The 15201-nt window shown below is 37.8% G+C and overlaps 2 protein-coding genes across 16 annotated transcripts in view; one reads left to right on the top strand and one right to left on the bottom strand.

The window, feature by feature from the left end:
* Abi1 (abl interactor 1) overlaps nt 1–3215 on the top strand; it is a 106357-nt gene extending 103142 nt beyond the window's left edge. For 8 of the 11 annotated variants that reach the window (XM_031369174.1, XM_031369173.1, XM_031369172.1 and 5 more), the window contains one exon: nt 1262–3215. In XM_031369174.1, coding sequence (XP_031225034.1) covers nt 1262–1437 — 176 coding nt within the window. In that variant the 3' untranslated portion in view covers nt 1438–3215. The remainder of the gene's footprint in view (nt 1–1261) is intronic. The other 3 variants (XM_031369171.1, XM_031369170.1, XM_031369168.1) reach the window with 2 other exon arrangements.
* The window catches only part of Pdss1 (decaprenyl diphosphate synthase subunit 1), a 36993-nt gene continuing 24825 nt past the window's right edge, over nt 3034–15201 (bottom strand). For 3 of the 5 annotated variants that reach the window (XM_031369175.1, XM_031369178.1, XM_031369176.1), the window contains 4 exons: nt 13201–13281; nt 12962–13075; nt 7616–7696; nt 3034–3481 (listed from right to left, as the gene is read on the bottom strand). In XM_031369175.1, coding sequence (XP_031225035.1) covers nt 3341–3481; nt 7616–7696; nt 12962–13075; nt 13201–13281 — 417 coding nt within the window. In that variant the 3' untranslated portion in view covers nt 3034–3340. Of the gene's footprint in view, nt 3482–7615; nt 7697–12961; nt 13076–13200; nt 13282–15201 lie in introns of those variants that run through there. The other 2 variants (XM_031369179.1, XR_004118465.1) reach the window with 2 other exon arrangements.

Genomic DNA, 15201 nt, shown 5'->3' with positions numbered 1-15201 from the left:
TTAAAAAAAAAAAAACCTGTTAAGAATAAATGAAGTAAATAAAAAAATAACTCATGTATTAGTCACATATAGTAGAAAATTACATGTACTCTTATAAAAATGGGTTTAACGGTAATATTTAAATTTAAAAAGTATTTATAAGTATTAAAGTATTATACATCTAAGTTGTTTTCCCTTTTTACAACAATAGAAAGACAGAATATGTTAACCAGAAAGGAAGAGTATCTTGAACTTTGTCACACTTTCTGGGGGTTTTCCTTCCTTTTGCCAACTTTTAAACCAAACTTTTAAAATGAATAGACATTTTTTTTTCTATTTTAAAATCTGAGTTTATCCCTTTCAATTAACATGGGATTTTGAATACATAGATTTATCTCCCAGTAAATGTGTGGTATGGTCAAAATAAGACAGCTTGAGTTGTTATCTGGTTTACTGAATGGGTTTGTTCATAATGCATTTGTAACTTGGCAGTTTGCTTAGATACTAAATGGATATTTATCTGAATGAATAGAAATATTAAACAATCCCTAAATTCAATGCTTGGTTCTGTAAGAGTGGAGGCCAGTAATGCAAGCAATTGGAATGTTGAAGGAAACCAGGTGTCTGAGACCAATCTGAGCTAAATAGTGAGATTTTGAATCAGAAAACCAAAAACAAATCTAAAACCACCTAAATTCAGAGATTTTAAAATTATGATTACTTCATTTGTTTAATGGAGAAGGACATATGCCACTGTGTACGTGAAGATCAGAGACAGCTCTGTTAGCTGCCTCTTCTACCATGTAGGACTCTAGGGCTCATATTTGGGCCATCATGCTTGGCATTTGTTTCCAAGCTGAGTCATCTCACTGGCCCTCAGATGTTTCTTAATGAGATTTAGTGGAACCCAGTGTCTTCTTTCGTGTGGTCATATTGTCAATGTGGCCATTATGTCAGGTAAGTGATTTAGGGACTTGATTGACTTATACTGATAGAAAAATTAATTCCATGTGGGCAGAGGTGGCAGCTGTGCCTTTAATCCTAGCACTTGGGAGGCAGAAGCAGGCGAATCTCTGTGAGTTTGAGGCCAGCCTGGTCTCTAGGACAGCCAAGGCTTTTACACAGAGAAACCCTGTCTAGAAAAAAACAAAAATAAGTAAGTAAGTGAATAAATAAAAAATACTTAGTTTTTCTAAAGTATAGATTTAATTGGCACTACATTTTAAAATTCTAGTAAATGTTCGAGATAGTATTCTCATGTCATACTTTGTTTCCTCCACAGTTGTTGCAATATATGATTATACAAAAGACAAGGATGATGAGCTGTCCTTTAAAGAGGGTGCAATCATCTATGTCATAAAGAAGAATGACGATGGCTGGTTTGAAGGAGTTTGCAATCGAGTGACTGGACTCTTTCCTGGGAACTATGTTGAATCAATCATGCACTATACTGATTAGTTTTTCTTTTCATGTAGGTTATTACTCCATCATACTGTGGGACTATATGGTTAACAGAATTGTTTTAATGTTTAAAATGTGCCCATATTTTCAAGGACATGTTTTATTGGTATATTTGGATGTCTTACCTGTAAGCATAAATTTTGGAGGCAGTTCAAACATTGCTGAACAGCAGTTTCTATCAGACTGCCTATAATTGATTATGCATATGTACTCACACCTTGCTAAGTTTATGACCAGCCTAAAAATTCTGGGGATGTGGGTTATTATGTTTAACAAATCATGGTTCAGAATGTAACATTACATGTTTCAGTGCAGCATGGTCACTAACATTGTGTCAGACTAATAGGGAAAAAAAATAGAAAACTTCACTGCTGGTGCTGGTCATACTTTTGGTTTCAGTTTTCTTTTCTTTTCTTTTTTAAATACTGTGTTTAAAGCATGCATAAATTTTTATGTATTGAAATATACTTAACAATTCAAGATGCTTCCAATTTGTGTAACAATTATCTGGAGTACTCATACTTGAGTCTCTTAAGTTCTCTATGTGAAATGAAAGACTATCTGTAATGTTGTAATTTGTATCTAAGTTTTTTTAATGAGTGAAATTTGCATTATAAATTTTTCCATTCATAAATACATAAGTGAACCAAAGGATTCTGTCCTCTCCTTTACTGGTTTGCTTTAATTATGTGTGCCCTTGTATATGCATGCACACCCCACCCCTAAAAATATTGCAGAATTATGGTTCTATTTTCTCAGTGCATCAGCTTGAAAATATTTTTAGCTTAATGTGTCCAAACAGCAATGCGACAGAATTTTGCAGATTTTGAGCTAGACTGTGTCAGAGTTAAAGCACATGATATTCCAGGGGTAACATCTGAAGGAGTGCCACACTCGTCCTTTGGATTTTAATGAAACTGAATTTACACTGACTCAGTGAAAGGAAAATCTTTTACATATTGTAAAGATGGATGCAGTTCATTTGTGGATAGGCATATTTAATCCATTGCCTGGCACTAGAAACATAAAATTTTATAATTGAGAAAGAAACTAGGCCATGTGTTAGTCTGTAAACAGGTAATAAGCAGGTTTGTATTGTAACTTAGATGCAACACATGCACTTTGTGTTTCTCCTTGATTTAAGAGAGGGTTTGAGGGATACTTCTCTTGTATATAAGACTGTACTGCTTAGGATATTAAAGTAGATCACACAAGGGTGGGTTTTTAATGTATTGAGGGTTACAGATTTATGACAGCATAGTAAGTGATGAGAGCAGTGCAAAATATTTCTGAAAATTAAAAACCATTGTTCCTACCAAATCAACAATTCCATATATATTTTACCTTTGTTATATTTGAAGTACTATGTCATTAGCAATCAGATAGCTATATTATGCTTTTTCCTTTTGAGCAGAATGTTTTCTTCATTTGTAAATAACCTGTTGTCTAAATTTTATCTACAGTCTTTTATAATAAACTATACTCCTATATGAAAAATTTGGATATTGTTAAAATATAACTAATGTGGATTTAAATAGTACAGACTTCAAAATTCTCTGACCTTTAATCCTATGGTGAAACAAAGACAAATCATTTGAATTTTAACGTTGATTATTTATTTGTGTAATGGCTTTACATGTGGGCATTAACAGTGTAAACAATACCACATATAACCATCAGGATACCTCGATTAGAATTTGTAGGACTATAATGACACTGGTTTAATTACATTTAAAAAGTTTTCTGAAAAACTTTGCCAATAAAAAAATTGCCCATCAATAAGGTTGAAATTATTTTTTAAAATGATTTTTGGTTTTCTGCACATGAAGCAAATAGTGTTTCACAAAATTCATTAGGCACAGTCTGGTAAAATAGCTGCCAGAAAGAACAGAAAGAACTGTCATTTATCTCTGGTGAGCACACTTTCTGAAAGCTGAATAAGGGCGTCCCTTTCTGTAGATGGTCTAAGCTTCCTGATCTCTCTCACTGCTTTGTGGCAGTACTGCTGGGCGAGGTAGGTTGTTTGCTGCACGCCATCACTCTACAGGAGACAACAAAACAGACAGATCAGCTCCTGGATTGCCGCTACAATAGACGGGATACAGTTTGGGATCAGATGAGCTAGGCAAATAACAATCAGACAATGTCTTGAAGTTCCTTTCCCACCAAGTGGCTGTGGCTTTCATATACACCTTTTCTCACTAGGAAACACTCTAGTTCTATTAGCACACAAAGAAATCCACTGTCATACATCCAGCTATTTTCTGTTTTGTTTTTTTCACTGAAGCATTACGTTCTTAGAAGTTCTGTCTATATAAAATCCTGTTTTAAAATGAACATCTAAAAGGCTTATGATGAAAATGCCAGTTTCTGCTGTTGACTTTACTATTGGAAATCACATAGCCTATCCGCACCATTTCCTAGTCTAATAATAATCTCACCATCTTCAGTTCTTCTGCAGATTACCTTTGCCAGCACGATCAACTTCTTGCTTCTGTCTACTCTACTGTTATGCTAAAGATGGTTACATTCTGTAACTATGTTTCTAATGGTGGTTCTTTCTAGAAACTGGGCAGTAATAACACACTTTTCTTTTTCTGATAGAATACTAATTCTCCATGATTCTCAGTCAGTTATTTAGATTACAATATTCTTAGTATACAGTTGAAAATGCTTTACTTAAAACATGGTAAGAGTTTTTAGTTTTCTGTGCCATCTTGCATAGAAGCATGATTTTTCTCCTTGGTGTTTCAGCACATCCTGCTTTAAGTACCTGTGCAAATAACCTACCACAAAGGGTATGTGAAAAACCAACATTTCTTTATTTCCTTTTTGAGACAGGATCTCACTCTGTAACCCTGGCTGGCCCAGAGCCTACTATATAGCTCAAGCTGGCCTTAAACTCACAGAGATCCATCTGCCTTTGCCTTCCAAGTGCAGGGATTAAAGGCTTTCATGATCATAACCAACTAGAAAGCAGCTTTTTATTCTCTAAGTGTGATTTCACTTGCCTGAAGACTTATTTAATAGTTCAACTCAATTTCAGGTTTAAAGTGTTCACTTGGATGTCTCTTTGGAAGGCCTTATTCTCTGTCTTCTGGCATCCAGTATTTTTATTGCACAGAGCCAGTTTTGGTATCTTCCTTTGCCTTTTGCAGTGAGCACTTTGTACATTCTATTCCTGAAATAGTTCCATTATGGCTTATACATGCAGACATACATGCATATAGTCACACTTTATTCTTACTGATCCCCCCACTGTTGTTCCCAGTCCCCACTTGGTCCTGGTCCTCTTTCTCAAGGGTATCTATTTCTTTCTGCTTTCATGTAAATATCTTTCATCAACTCTTCCTCCTTCACTTAAGATCTTGTATGTCCTTTTATGACCTACACATGTACAAATTTCAATCTAGAATCTGTTACGAGAAATGATTTTTTTTTGAGACTGGGTAATTTTGCCTAACTTAATGATCTCTAGATCATTCTCCAGTAAAATACTATAATTTTATTTTTATTTTAAAATATTTTTTATTTATGCACGTGGCTGTATGTGGGTATGTACCTTTTGAGTATAGGTGTCATGTAGACTAGATGAGGATGTCTGAGCTCCTGGAACTCAGGAGGCTCACACAGGCAGTTGTGAGCCACCAGACTTAGGTGCACAGTAAGCCATCTCTGCAGCTGTTTCACATTACTTTATGGCTTGATAAAATTCATTGTGCGTATGCATCACATTTTCTTTACTCACCAGCTTGTGAACACCTAGGTTCTCTTTCTTGAGTAGGGTAAACAGTTTAGCAATAAACATGAACTGTAAGTCTCTCTGGTTATATGTTGTCTTAAGGGTCCACTGGACAAAAGTCCACAGCTGGGTCATGTGGTTCTTCTGTGCACTGACTTTCATAGTGGCTACATGACTTTACATTCCCATAAGCAGTAAATAAGGGTTCTTTTCACTCTGTACCCTCACCAACATTCAGCATTACTTGTTTTCTTGATAAGAGCCACTCTGATGGTGGTTAAGATGGAATCTCAATTTTAATGTACATTTTCCTAATTGCTAAGAATGTTGAACATGTTTCAAATTCTTATTGGCCATTTGTATTTCTCTAGTGAATGATTAAGTTAGCATTTAATTTTGCAGTTCTTTATATATTTGGGGTGTTAGATATATAGTCTATAACTGGCAGGTTTTTTTCTTCTCATGCATGCTGTCTGTTGATCATGTAGCAGCTCTTATACTATAGTACCATTTGTCAGTTCTTAGAATATTTCTTGTTCTATTTGAGTTGAATAATGGGCTAGAGATGAATAATAGGCTTGGTGCTCAAGCCCTTGCTACCATGTGCAAAACTGTTCAGTACCTAGCACAAGGGAGCTTTAAAAAGGTCTTGTTTTAAGAATTCAGTATCTTTGTAGATTTTCCTGTTTATAGTTTTCAGTTTATATTCACATTTTCTTCTGCTAAGCAAGTTTTAATCAATTCTTTAGTAATCCTCAATTGTCCACACATACTTAATGAAGCAATAGGATTTAGATGCTCCATCGAGTGTATAAGGATCTAGAATTTAGACCCCTTTGACAAATTTATTTGTGATTTCTAAGTGCATGTCTGTGTCACAAAGACAGGGTATTTCCTGAAAGGAGCAGTGTAGTATTTATGAGAACTACAATTAATTTCCCTCTTCATTCTCACTAATTCCTTGAGTCTTTGATTTGCTTTCTAAAGCCATATTGGATATAACCTGAGCATGTACATCTTTGCCCATTCTCTGTGTATCTAAGCAATCATATTATAACTAGGTATTGTAAACAATATAAAGTATAAAGCAATATTCTAAATATCTTAAACACCCACTCATCTTGAGATCCAAGGAGGGGTTCTGCAACCCTCAGGGATACCAAAGGAGTGTTGCACTATTATTTCTAAGGCTACAACCCCTCTGATGAATATTGGATTTGAATTTTTATAGCACTGCCAAGCACTCACTAAAATACTTGAAACATGATTATTTAGTTCATGTTTAGATCTTAGAATTCTATATTGTACCGTACACTAAATATAGATCTTAGACCGCACTTGCTTATTAAATCTTGTTTTCTTACTCTATTCCATTTAACCTGTGGCTTCCAGATAATTGAATTTGGGGACTGATCACTTAAAAAAAAAAAAAATCCATTTATGTTTGTGTTTAGTGTGTGGATGTGGGCATGCACATGACAGGGCACATTAGGATGTAAGAAGAAAACTTGTAGGAGTTGACTTTCTTCTTCCACCATGTGAGTCTCTGAACTCAGACTCAGGTCAGAAGGCTTTGCAGCAAGTTCCTTTACCCACTGGCTCTGGAAATAATCCTTTAAAGAAAACAAAGCCTTTAGCACCTAGGAGAGAGTTCTGAAGATACACAGCAACACGTTTAAAACATGCCTCTAGGTCATGAACAGAGTAAATGATGGCTTGTTCACTATGTTCAAGTTTTTAATAACCTACTTGCTTTTAGAAGGAAAGGCATTTGAGTAGGCTCGTGTAACCATCTAGCTATAGGAAGTGAGCTTTGGACAGGGATGGGACCAGTCCTAAGCATAGTACAGTGATGATATTCATGGACATGGGACAGCTAATTTCAATCTAACAGGTTTCACTTGGTCTGGCCTGCATAGGAAGACTACTGAATAACCTCAAAGAGAAATTATATCAATTTATTTATTTTGTGGCTTCTGAGATGGCTTAGCAGGTAAAGGAGCTTGCTGCCAAGCCTAAATGAGTTAAAAAAAAATCTCCAGGACCCACATGGAGTAAGAAGAGAACCAACTCCTGCAAGTTCAGCACAAAGGCACCACAATTAAATATAAAAGTAAATAGTATTTTAAATGAGTTGTCCTAGTTATTGTCAAATCAGGGATTGGTTGACCAACTTGGCTCTATATAAAATTTTGTTACTGTACCTGCTGTTGCCTTTTCTATTTTTTAAAATGGTCAGTATTAGGGATAGGCTAAGTACCTAACCCTGAGTGAGTAAATGCCTGCTTGCCAAGCCAGATAAACTGAGTTGATCCCTAGGACATACACAGTAGGAAGGAACGTACACTTACTAGTCCTCTGACCTTCACTAGTTGCTAGGCATATGCATGTGTACAAATGAGATTTAAAATCATCCTTTAAAAATAGTCTTACCTGTAATACGTACTGTCGTGCTCTGTCCACATCTCCTGGCAAACTGAACCGTCTCATTATCATAGCATTCATTTCTGGGAACTAACCATAAAGAAGGGAAATCTTTTTATTGTTCCTGGAGCAATAGAGCATTTTAATACTTGTTTGTAAATATAGAAAATAAGAAAAACAAAAGGTGGGGGCTGGAGAGATGGCTCAGTAGTTAAGAACACCTGTGCTCTTGCAAAGAATCTGTACTGGGTTCTTAGCACCCAGGCAGATCAGTCTTCTGTAATTTGCCCTCTGACCTCCAAGGGCACTGCACATATGCAGTACACAACAGACAAACCAGCACATACATATTAAACAAAATGTTCTATTGGCAGTCCAGTACTGAGTAAGTTTTAGGAGGACAAAGTACTGTACTCTTGAGCTGCTCAGGTTCTAGTTCAGTAGGCTATGGTTTGAGAATGCCTTTTTAATGAACTGCCAAGTGATGTTGGTATTGGTGGTCTAGGAAAAGGTTAGGAATCAGACATTGTTGAGTGCACACTGAAATCATCACATGTGTATGGGGCATGGGGGGGCATTAAGTATCCTACTCCCAACAAATCTGACTATACTGGTGTTATGATCATCAAATGTTTTAGTGCACACCTCCTTTGAATTAGAGGAGATAGATATCAGTCAGATCACTGTACCGGGTTAGAAAAAGTCAGAGGTACAGCTCAGCATTTGTACAGCATGTTTAGAGCTTTGTTTTATCCCTAACACAAGAAACAAAAATTCATGGGCTTGAAGACTTCATAGGGGAGGAAAATTCTCCGTTTTGCTTCCCTAGGTTCAATGACTGGTCCTAGAACTAATTCATTGTAGCACAAATAAGAGAGGTCTGATAGCAAAAAGAAAAAAAATCAGGCTGGAGAGATGGCTGGTCAGGTGTGAATGCCACATGGTCTGATGACTGGAGTTTGATCTCAGAACCTAGAGACAGGAGGAGAGAACTGACTACTCAGACATCTGTCTCCCCAACGTGTGTGCACATAAACACAATAAAAAGTCCTCAGTCATGATGAAAATGTCTTTTATCCTCTTCATTTCTTAGTGCTTATTTAGGAGGATGGCATCCAGACCCAAACTCTGTATCCCAGTTCTGCCAGCAACCATCCCAGCTGAATAATTTTCTCATCTCCGCCTTCTTTTCTGTTTCAACCTTCCAATTTCTAGCAGTCGGTGGTTCCATGGAGTAAGAGGTAGGATGTGTTCTGTCACAGATATCCATGCTTAAACAGTTGCCAGTGTCCCAGGCACTATGCCTGAAGAACTAAATTCACCAGTAATAGTGACCATGGAATCTGCAGCAGAAAAATTAGGGCACACAGAGAAGAGAAGCCCTAACCAAATGAGGAGCAGTCTTCTGGAAAAGTACATGTTTGAGAACAAAGTTGTAGAGACAGCTAACCTCCATACAGAATTTAATGAACCAACAACTGGTTAGTTCTTAAGTACTAGTTTGCATTAGTTACTGGTCTTTTATGAATAAAATCAAGAATTCAATCTTAATTTTGGTGCTTTTTAAAAAAATACCCCCCCCCACTTGTTTATTTCTAGGCTGTATCTTAAAGCAGATGCGATGGTGTCTTGGGCATCTTGTAAAAAATCCCGTGCATGTATCATATATTGATCTTTTCTTTTCTCAACATGAGTTACATGTATGCCAACTGTGTAGCTTCTCTGATGCTTTTAATGTAAAAACATTAAGACAGCAACATTTTAAAGAAAACTAAGTTGCAGTGAGCATGACTACATTCTCCCTTTGAAGTAACATCATGTAAATTTCAATATGCAAATATCAAATTTCTAAAAGCCCATCCCTACCCCTGTGTATGTGAGGAAGAAGTGAGAAACAAGATTGTTCTCACCCCAGATTCAGTGATAACTTATTTTATTTTTTGCTTGCTCATGATGTTTTACAAGTAGGAAAAATAGCCTGTGAGGAAATCGGATTTTAACTTTGCAATGTGTTCACAAAACTACAAGGGTGATCAGTGCACTGGGATGGGTTGGTCTCCAAACCTGAGTAATTCTAAGGCACCAAATAGTCACAATAGCATAAGCCTGGGCATCTGGTGCAGAGGCTGGTGATGACAGTGGGAAGCCTGACATTTAGGTCTAGTGATTTATCAGTAACAAGTAGATGAAAGTTTTTAAAAAGAGCTTTTAAACTATTATAATCTCACCAAAAAAGGAAAAACACTTCTATTTTATTTCTGAGTATTTCACAAACATTTTCGTATGTCATTGAAAGATTTAATATAAAGATTTAATATGGCCATGTTCAGGGATTTGAGGTGTGTCAGGAGGTCATGGCTCAGCAGTAGAGATTCACCTAACATGTATATCACCCTGGGTTTGACTCAAAATGAGCACATGCATCACACACACACACACACACAGCCACAAAGGAATCCTTCCCAAAGATAACAAAAATAGGAGAATCGCTCAAACAGTTCTTAGTCCAGCAAATTATAATGTCAAGATCATTTACCATGCAGCATTAAAAAGGAAAAGGCAAGCCAGGGTTTGGTCTTTGTACTTGAGAGGCCGAGACAGGAAGACTGTGGAAGGCCTAGGATCAAGACCTTCAGTATTACACAGATGGGTTAGTTCAATGACAAATCTGTGGACAAGACATCCCCCTAGGAAAGGTTTACAAACACCTCTCAGGTACTCTATAAATGATATGTCAGCCACTAATAATAGTGGATACAGTGTGTGGTGTTTCTTCAGTGCTAGGGTATACCAGTTACCTGGTTTGTGGGTAGACCTACTGGGTACTATTGTCTACACTGTCAGTTGAAGGAACAATTCAAGCATAGTAAAATGAATGCTGTTCTTAGAAGACTTGGGAAAGATGTTAATTGCCTTCTGTGCCGTCTACCAGATGTTCCATTTTGGCCAGACACGACCATCAGTTTCATTCAAAGAACAAACAGTTATCTACCACAAAGTAGAACTGTGAGATCAGGGGCAATGTAAGAAAGAATCCTTTATAAACTAAAATCAACACTCTTTTATTAAAGCTAGATACAGTATAATCCTGCATTATTTTTGAACTTGATTCACCCAAAGTTATTTTAAGCCCCATGAACTCTTTTTAGCAGAATAGTGCATAAAAAGCTCCTAAGCTCAGGGTTTTGAGACCAATTTATAAATACAACCTTGACTAAGTATAAATATCTAACATATACACACACTTTTGGTACAGTGAGTGCTGCCCAGAGGCACTACTGCTTCATTTCATCATGTGTCTCATTTCTGAGGCTGCACTATGTCTGTAGCTCCTTTCCCCATTGCCTTATAGGCAGAAAGGGGAAGATGCTGCCAGGTCAGAAGAACTGGGTACCTCATGCTTCTGGGACTTCCCAGTAAAGCACACATAAAACCATAGCTTGTGTAACTTTCAGATAAACAAATACAACATCTTAGCAGTTTCCCTTCTTATGATGGCAGGCCAATCATAAGAGCTGTGCAATCAGTTTCTGTTCTTAATTTGTCCCATTATATCTGAATGCAAAATTAGCTATTCTTTGTGTACAGGAAAGCAAATTGGTTTCTTTATAAATGATGTAATAAAACAATAAAAAAAGTGCCAGTCTATTCCATTTGTTTCATGGAGCTCATGACAGGTATTAATAATTGTTGAGACTTCTAAAAGCAAACCCAAACTCTTTATAGAGTAAATCAGGGAAAACCTTGGGGCCCAGCTAACTGATCTTTGCTGAGCTAGCTGGTTTGGGGCATAGATCATGCTCTCCTTTATTCATATATACTCACTTGTGGTGGAAATGAAGAAGTGTCTGTGACTGTACAATAAATGTTGGCCAATATTAATTTTTCTACCATCAGATATACTTTCATTTATACACACACACATGGCTCAGGAATACTCTGTATTAGGTGGCTATGGCATAACAGAAAATCTTCCTTACTAAAGCTCTAATGTATAAAAGATTTTCTTAATTATTTTAAACTTAGCATATATATTAACAATCTTTCTGAATATTGGGGTAGTGAGTTAATAAGTCTTATGGGAGAAGGGATTACCATTCATAGAATGCCTGTATTTTGTTTGTTTATGATTTTTTTGTTGTTTTGTTTTATTTTGTTTTTAATGTAGTTCAGACTGTCCTCAATCTCATGATCCTTCTACATCAGCCCCTGGGTGTTGGGTGGCAGGCCTGTGTCACTACATCTGAGCTGTACATCTTTCTCTTCTTACCCTGACCTCAAATATCTGAGATGATAGAGCCCTGTTTACTAAGTGCCCCATCATCTCTGGTCATAGTCTCTATTCTTTTAATTGACAGGCACTGTCCATGTTACCCAGCCCAGCCATCCAGGATTCAACCCCCCTGAGGCTGAATTACCTGTAGTAGTTCTGCTAGGTTAGAGGATAAAAGATCATCTCTTCCCATTCTTAAATCAGAAATGAATCAAAAGGAATGCGTTGGTTTTAATATCAAAATGGAATTAAGTCCTAGAGAAGTTATGACTTACATTTTGAATAAAGAACACAGGCAAAATTTATGAAAAGACTGATAGTTTAAAAATTCTAGACCCAAAAGGTAGTTTGTGATGACTATTTTATTACATTGCTAACTAACCAATTACATGCCATTCAGATGACTATTTGTTTTAAAGATACTCATCCACAGCTAATGATCCACTTATTCCAAGCAGCATCTGGCCCAGCCAAAAGCATATGGCCAGGGTCCAGATGCTGCTGTGAAATGGCTGGTTTGACAGACAGTCACTGCAGCATCTTTGATGCTTGTGAAGCATCTCATCTATGTTATGGAGGACATGAAAGCAGCTTTACTTACTTGGCAGTCTCTCAATGTGGAAAAGGAAGTGCATTCAATTGACTTCTCCACATTTGGAAGCAATGGCTGACATCAAGATGTCAACAGTTCCATTAAACTCAAACTTAGGACTTCCTCAGACTTAGACACCCTTGGAACTTCCTGTATCTTTAAGAGGCTTTGAGGCATACCCAATCATAAAAATAGTAATTGTCAATATTGCAACACCCAAAATACAGGGAATTTACTCAGCACTTTCTGATTTACAAGATAATGAGTAGTATTATCAACTAGCCCTCATAACAACTGAGATTATAATCTGTGTTTCACAGATAAGGTTTATAGAAGTGAAATTACTACCTTAACACCTCAGTTATCAAACCAAGAAGTAGTACCTTATCTAAATGCCTCCAGCTGTTTTTTATCTCACACTTTACCAGGCGTGCCTGAGATACTGGTTCCAGGGGCTCCTCAGCGATGTTTCAAAGAGAGCAAGACATACCTGCTGGCAAGCAAACAAGACAGGGCCGGTGGCTATGCCTAGCTTCAGGTCTGCAGATGTTGGCTTGCCCATCTGGTCAGAGCATGAGGTGAAATCCAATACATCATCTATGAGCTGGCAAAAGGAAAGATGAGTACACCCACTGAGCTGCCACTGTCTTCACTGCTTTGCACACTCTACACTGCGAAGAATGCAGGCTATGCCTATATGTCACCATTCCCACAAACAAGCATACCAACCTGAAAAGCTATTCCAAGATTTTTCCCATATTGATAGGCAATTTCATGTACTACTGGGTCAGGGCAACCTAGGACAGAGACCTGAAAAAAAAAAAAGATTCTGGTAAGCTGTGTCATCCAAGTACCAGGCAGTCAACCATGGTGAGCCACTCGCACACTCCCTAAGAGCATTGAGACTATGCTACAGACAATTGGGATGCTGGCACTAAAAGGAAACCCAGCACATTAAATAGTGCTGTTTTCTTGGCCAAGCGGTGGTAGCACACATCTTTAATCAGGAGGCAGAGTTGTGAGTTTTAGGTCAGACAAGTCTACAGAGAGTTTCAGGACAGCCAAGTCTACACACACAGACCCTGCCTCAAAACAAAACAAAATTAAACAATAAAACAAAGGGATGTTTTCTTTTTGTGCAGTTCTGAGACTAGAGTCCAGGATCTTTTGCAAGCTAGGCAAGCACTCTACCATCCGGCTACAACTGTAGCCCATTTTTTACATTTATTTTAATATTTGTGAGCATAAAGGAGTGTGGGTGCCACTCTGGTATTACTTTTCTTCCTCTTTACATGGACTCCAGAAATTGGTTTCAGGTTGGTAGCTTACAGGAAGTACCACCTTGCAGTCCCATTTTCTTAAATTTTAGAGAATCTAGCCTTCTTCCTCCTGTTCTTTCAAACAAGATAAACAGTCTTTTGGGCAAAGAGCCACAAGACTAAATTCTAATAATAATGTAAGCAAACCCTTCTGGTATGCAAAACACTGGCTTATAGCACTTAGTACAATTGCTGGCTTGATGACCTCTGAGAACCCTCATTTCAGGGGTGAACTCTCATCCAACATAAAACATTGCCAAGCTCCTCCTCATCTGTGGCTCAGTTTTGATGATTACATTTTTTTTTTTTTTCTGAATGCAGTTGTTTCTTGCTATGACTGTTAACAGCCTCAAGTCTCAGTCTGGTTTTCATTATGAGGAGGATCTTCCCTAGACTTATTGTTCCAACCCCTCTCTCATCAGAAGTAGCTTAACTCTATTAGGACTGTTTGTACTCCCACCCTTCCAAAAGAGACAAGGAAAACTTACAAAGCCTTGTAAAGCTCAAAACCTCAAACACAAGCCGGTTAGTGCTGAGCATGCTAATCCACACTGAAGCTACTTCCTGCTGCACTGTTGAGCATGCTAAGCAGGCCCAGGCACATTTTCAGAAATCAAAGACTGGGAAAGAACAAGAGGGGAACTGGGGAGACATTCTGTTCAATTGGAAAGCAAAGTCTCTGTTGATGTTCAGTAAGGAAGCCAGATGAAATAGGTCACTGGTGATACATAAGCCTCTGCCTCCTTTTGGAGACTGCATCCCTCCTGGACAGCAACATGGCAAGGTGGGACAAGCTCCCCAGAGGTCTGTGGGGTTGGCGTATGACTAGTAACTATCAGTGACCCCGATCTGCTGCCTGATCCTTCTGTGTTTCAGTTTCCTCACCTGTAAAGTGTAGGAACTAAACTCTTACCTCATTCAAAAGCAGAAACTTCCCATTAAAGAATCTCCTTTGGTGCTGTGGATATAGCTCAGTAATAAATCATTTACCATATTGGTTTGGACTCAGGCACAAAAGACAGAATAAAAAGGAAGGAAGCAAGGAAGAAAGGAGGAAAAAGGAAAACTGATCCTCCTCTTTAGCTGGATATGGACATGCATACTTGTAATCCAGTTGTTCAAGAGGTGAGGCAGGAAGATTGCAGAGTTGAGGCTAGAGGAGGCTAAACAGTTGAGTCAGAAACAACAGAATTCCCCTTCTTTTTGTTCACTACATCCAGGAACAGGATGTAGGCAGGATCTGCTAGCTATATCATTGCTCACTGTTATTTTTGTTGCTCTTTTCCTTTAGTGGTGCTGAGGATCAAACCCTTGGCTTTGTGCATGATGATAAAGAAGTGCTCTAGCAGCTGGGTGGTGGTGGCACACGTCTTTAATCCCAGCACTTGGAAGGCAGAGGCAGGTGGATTTC

Source organism: Mastomys coucha, unplaced genomic scaffold (genome assembly GCF_008632895.1).
Source record: "Mastomys coucha isolate ucsf_1 unplaced genomic scaffold, UCSF_Mcou_1 pScaffold15, whole genome shotgun sequence".
In the NCBI taxonomy this organism is placed as follows: domain Eukaryota; kingdom Metazoa; phylum Chordata; class Mammalia; order Rodentia; family Muridae; genus Mastomys; species Mastomys coucha.
Note: the sequence above shows the minus strand (reverse complement) of the source record. Positions and strands in the feature narration are given on the sequence as shown.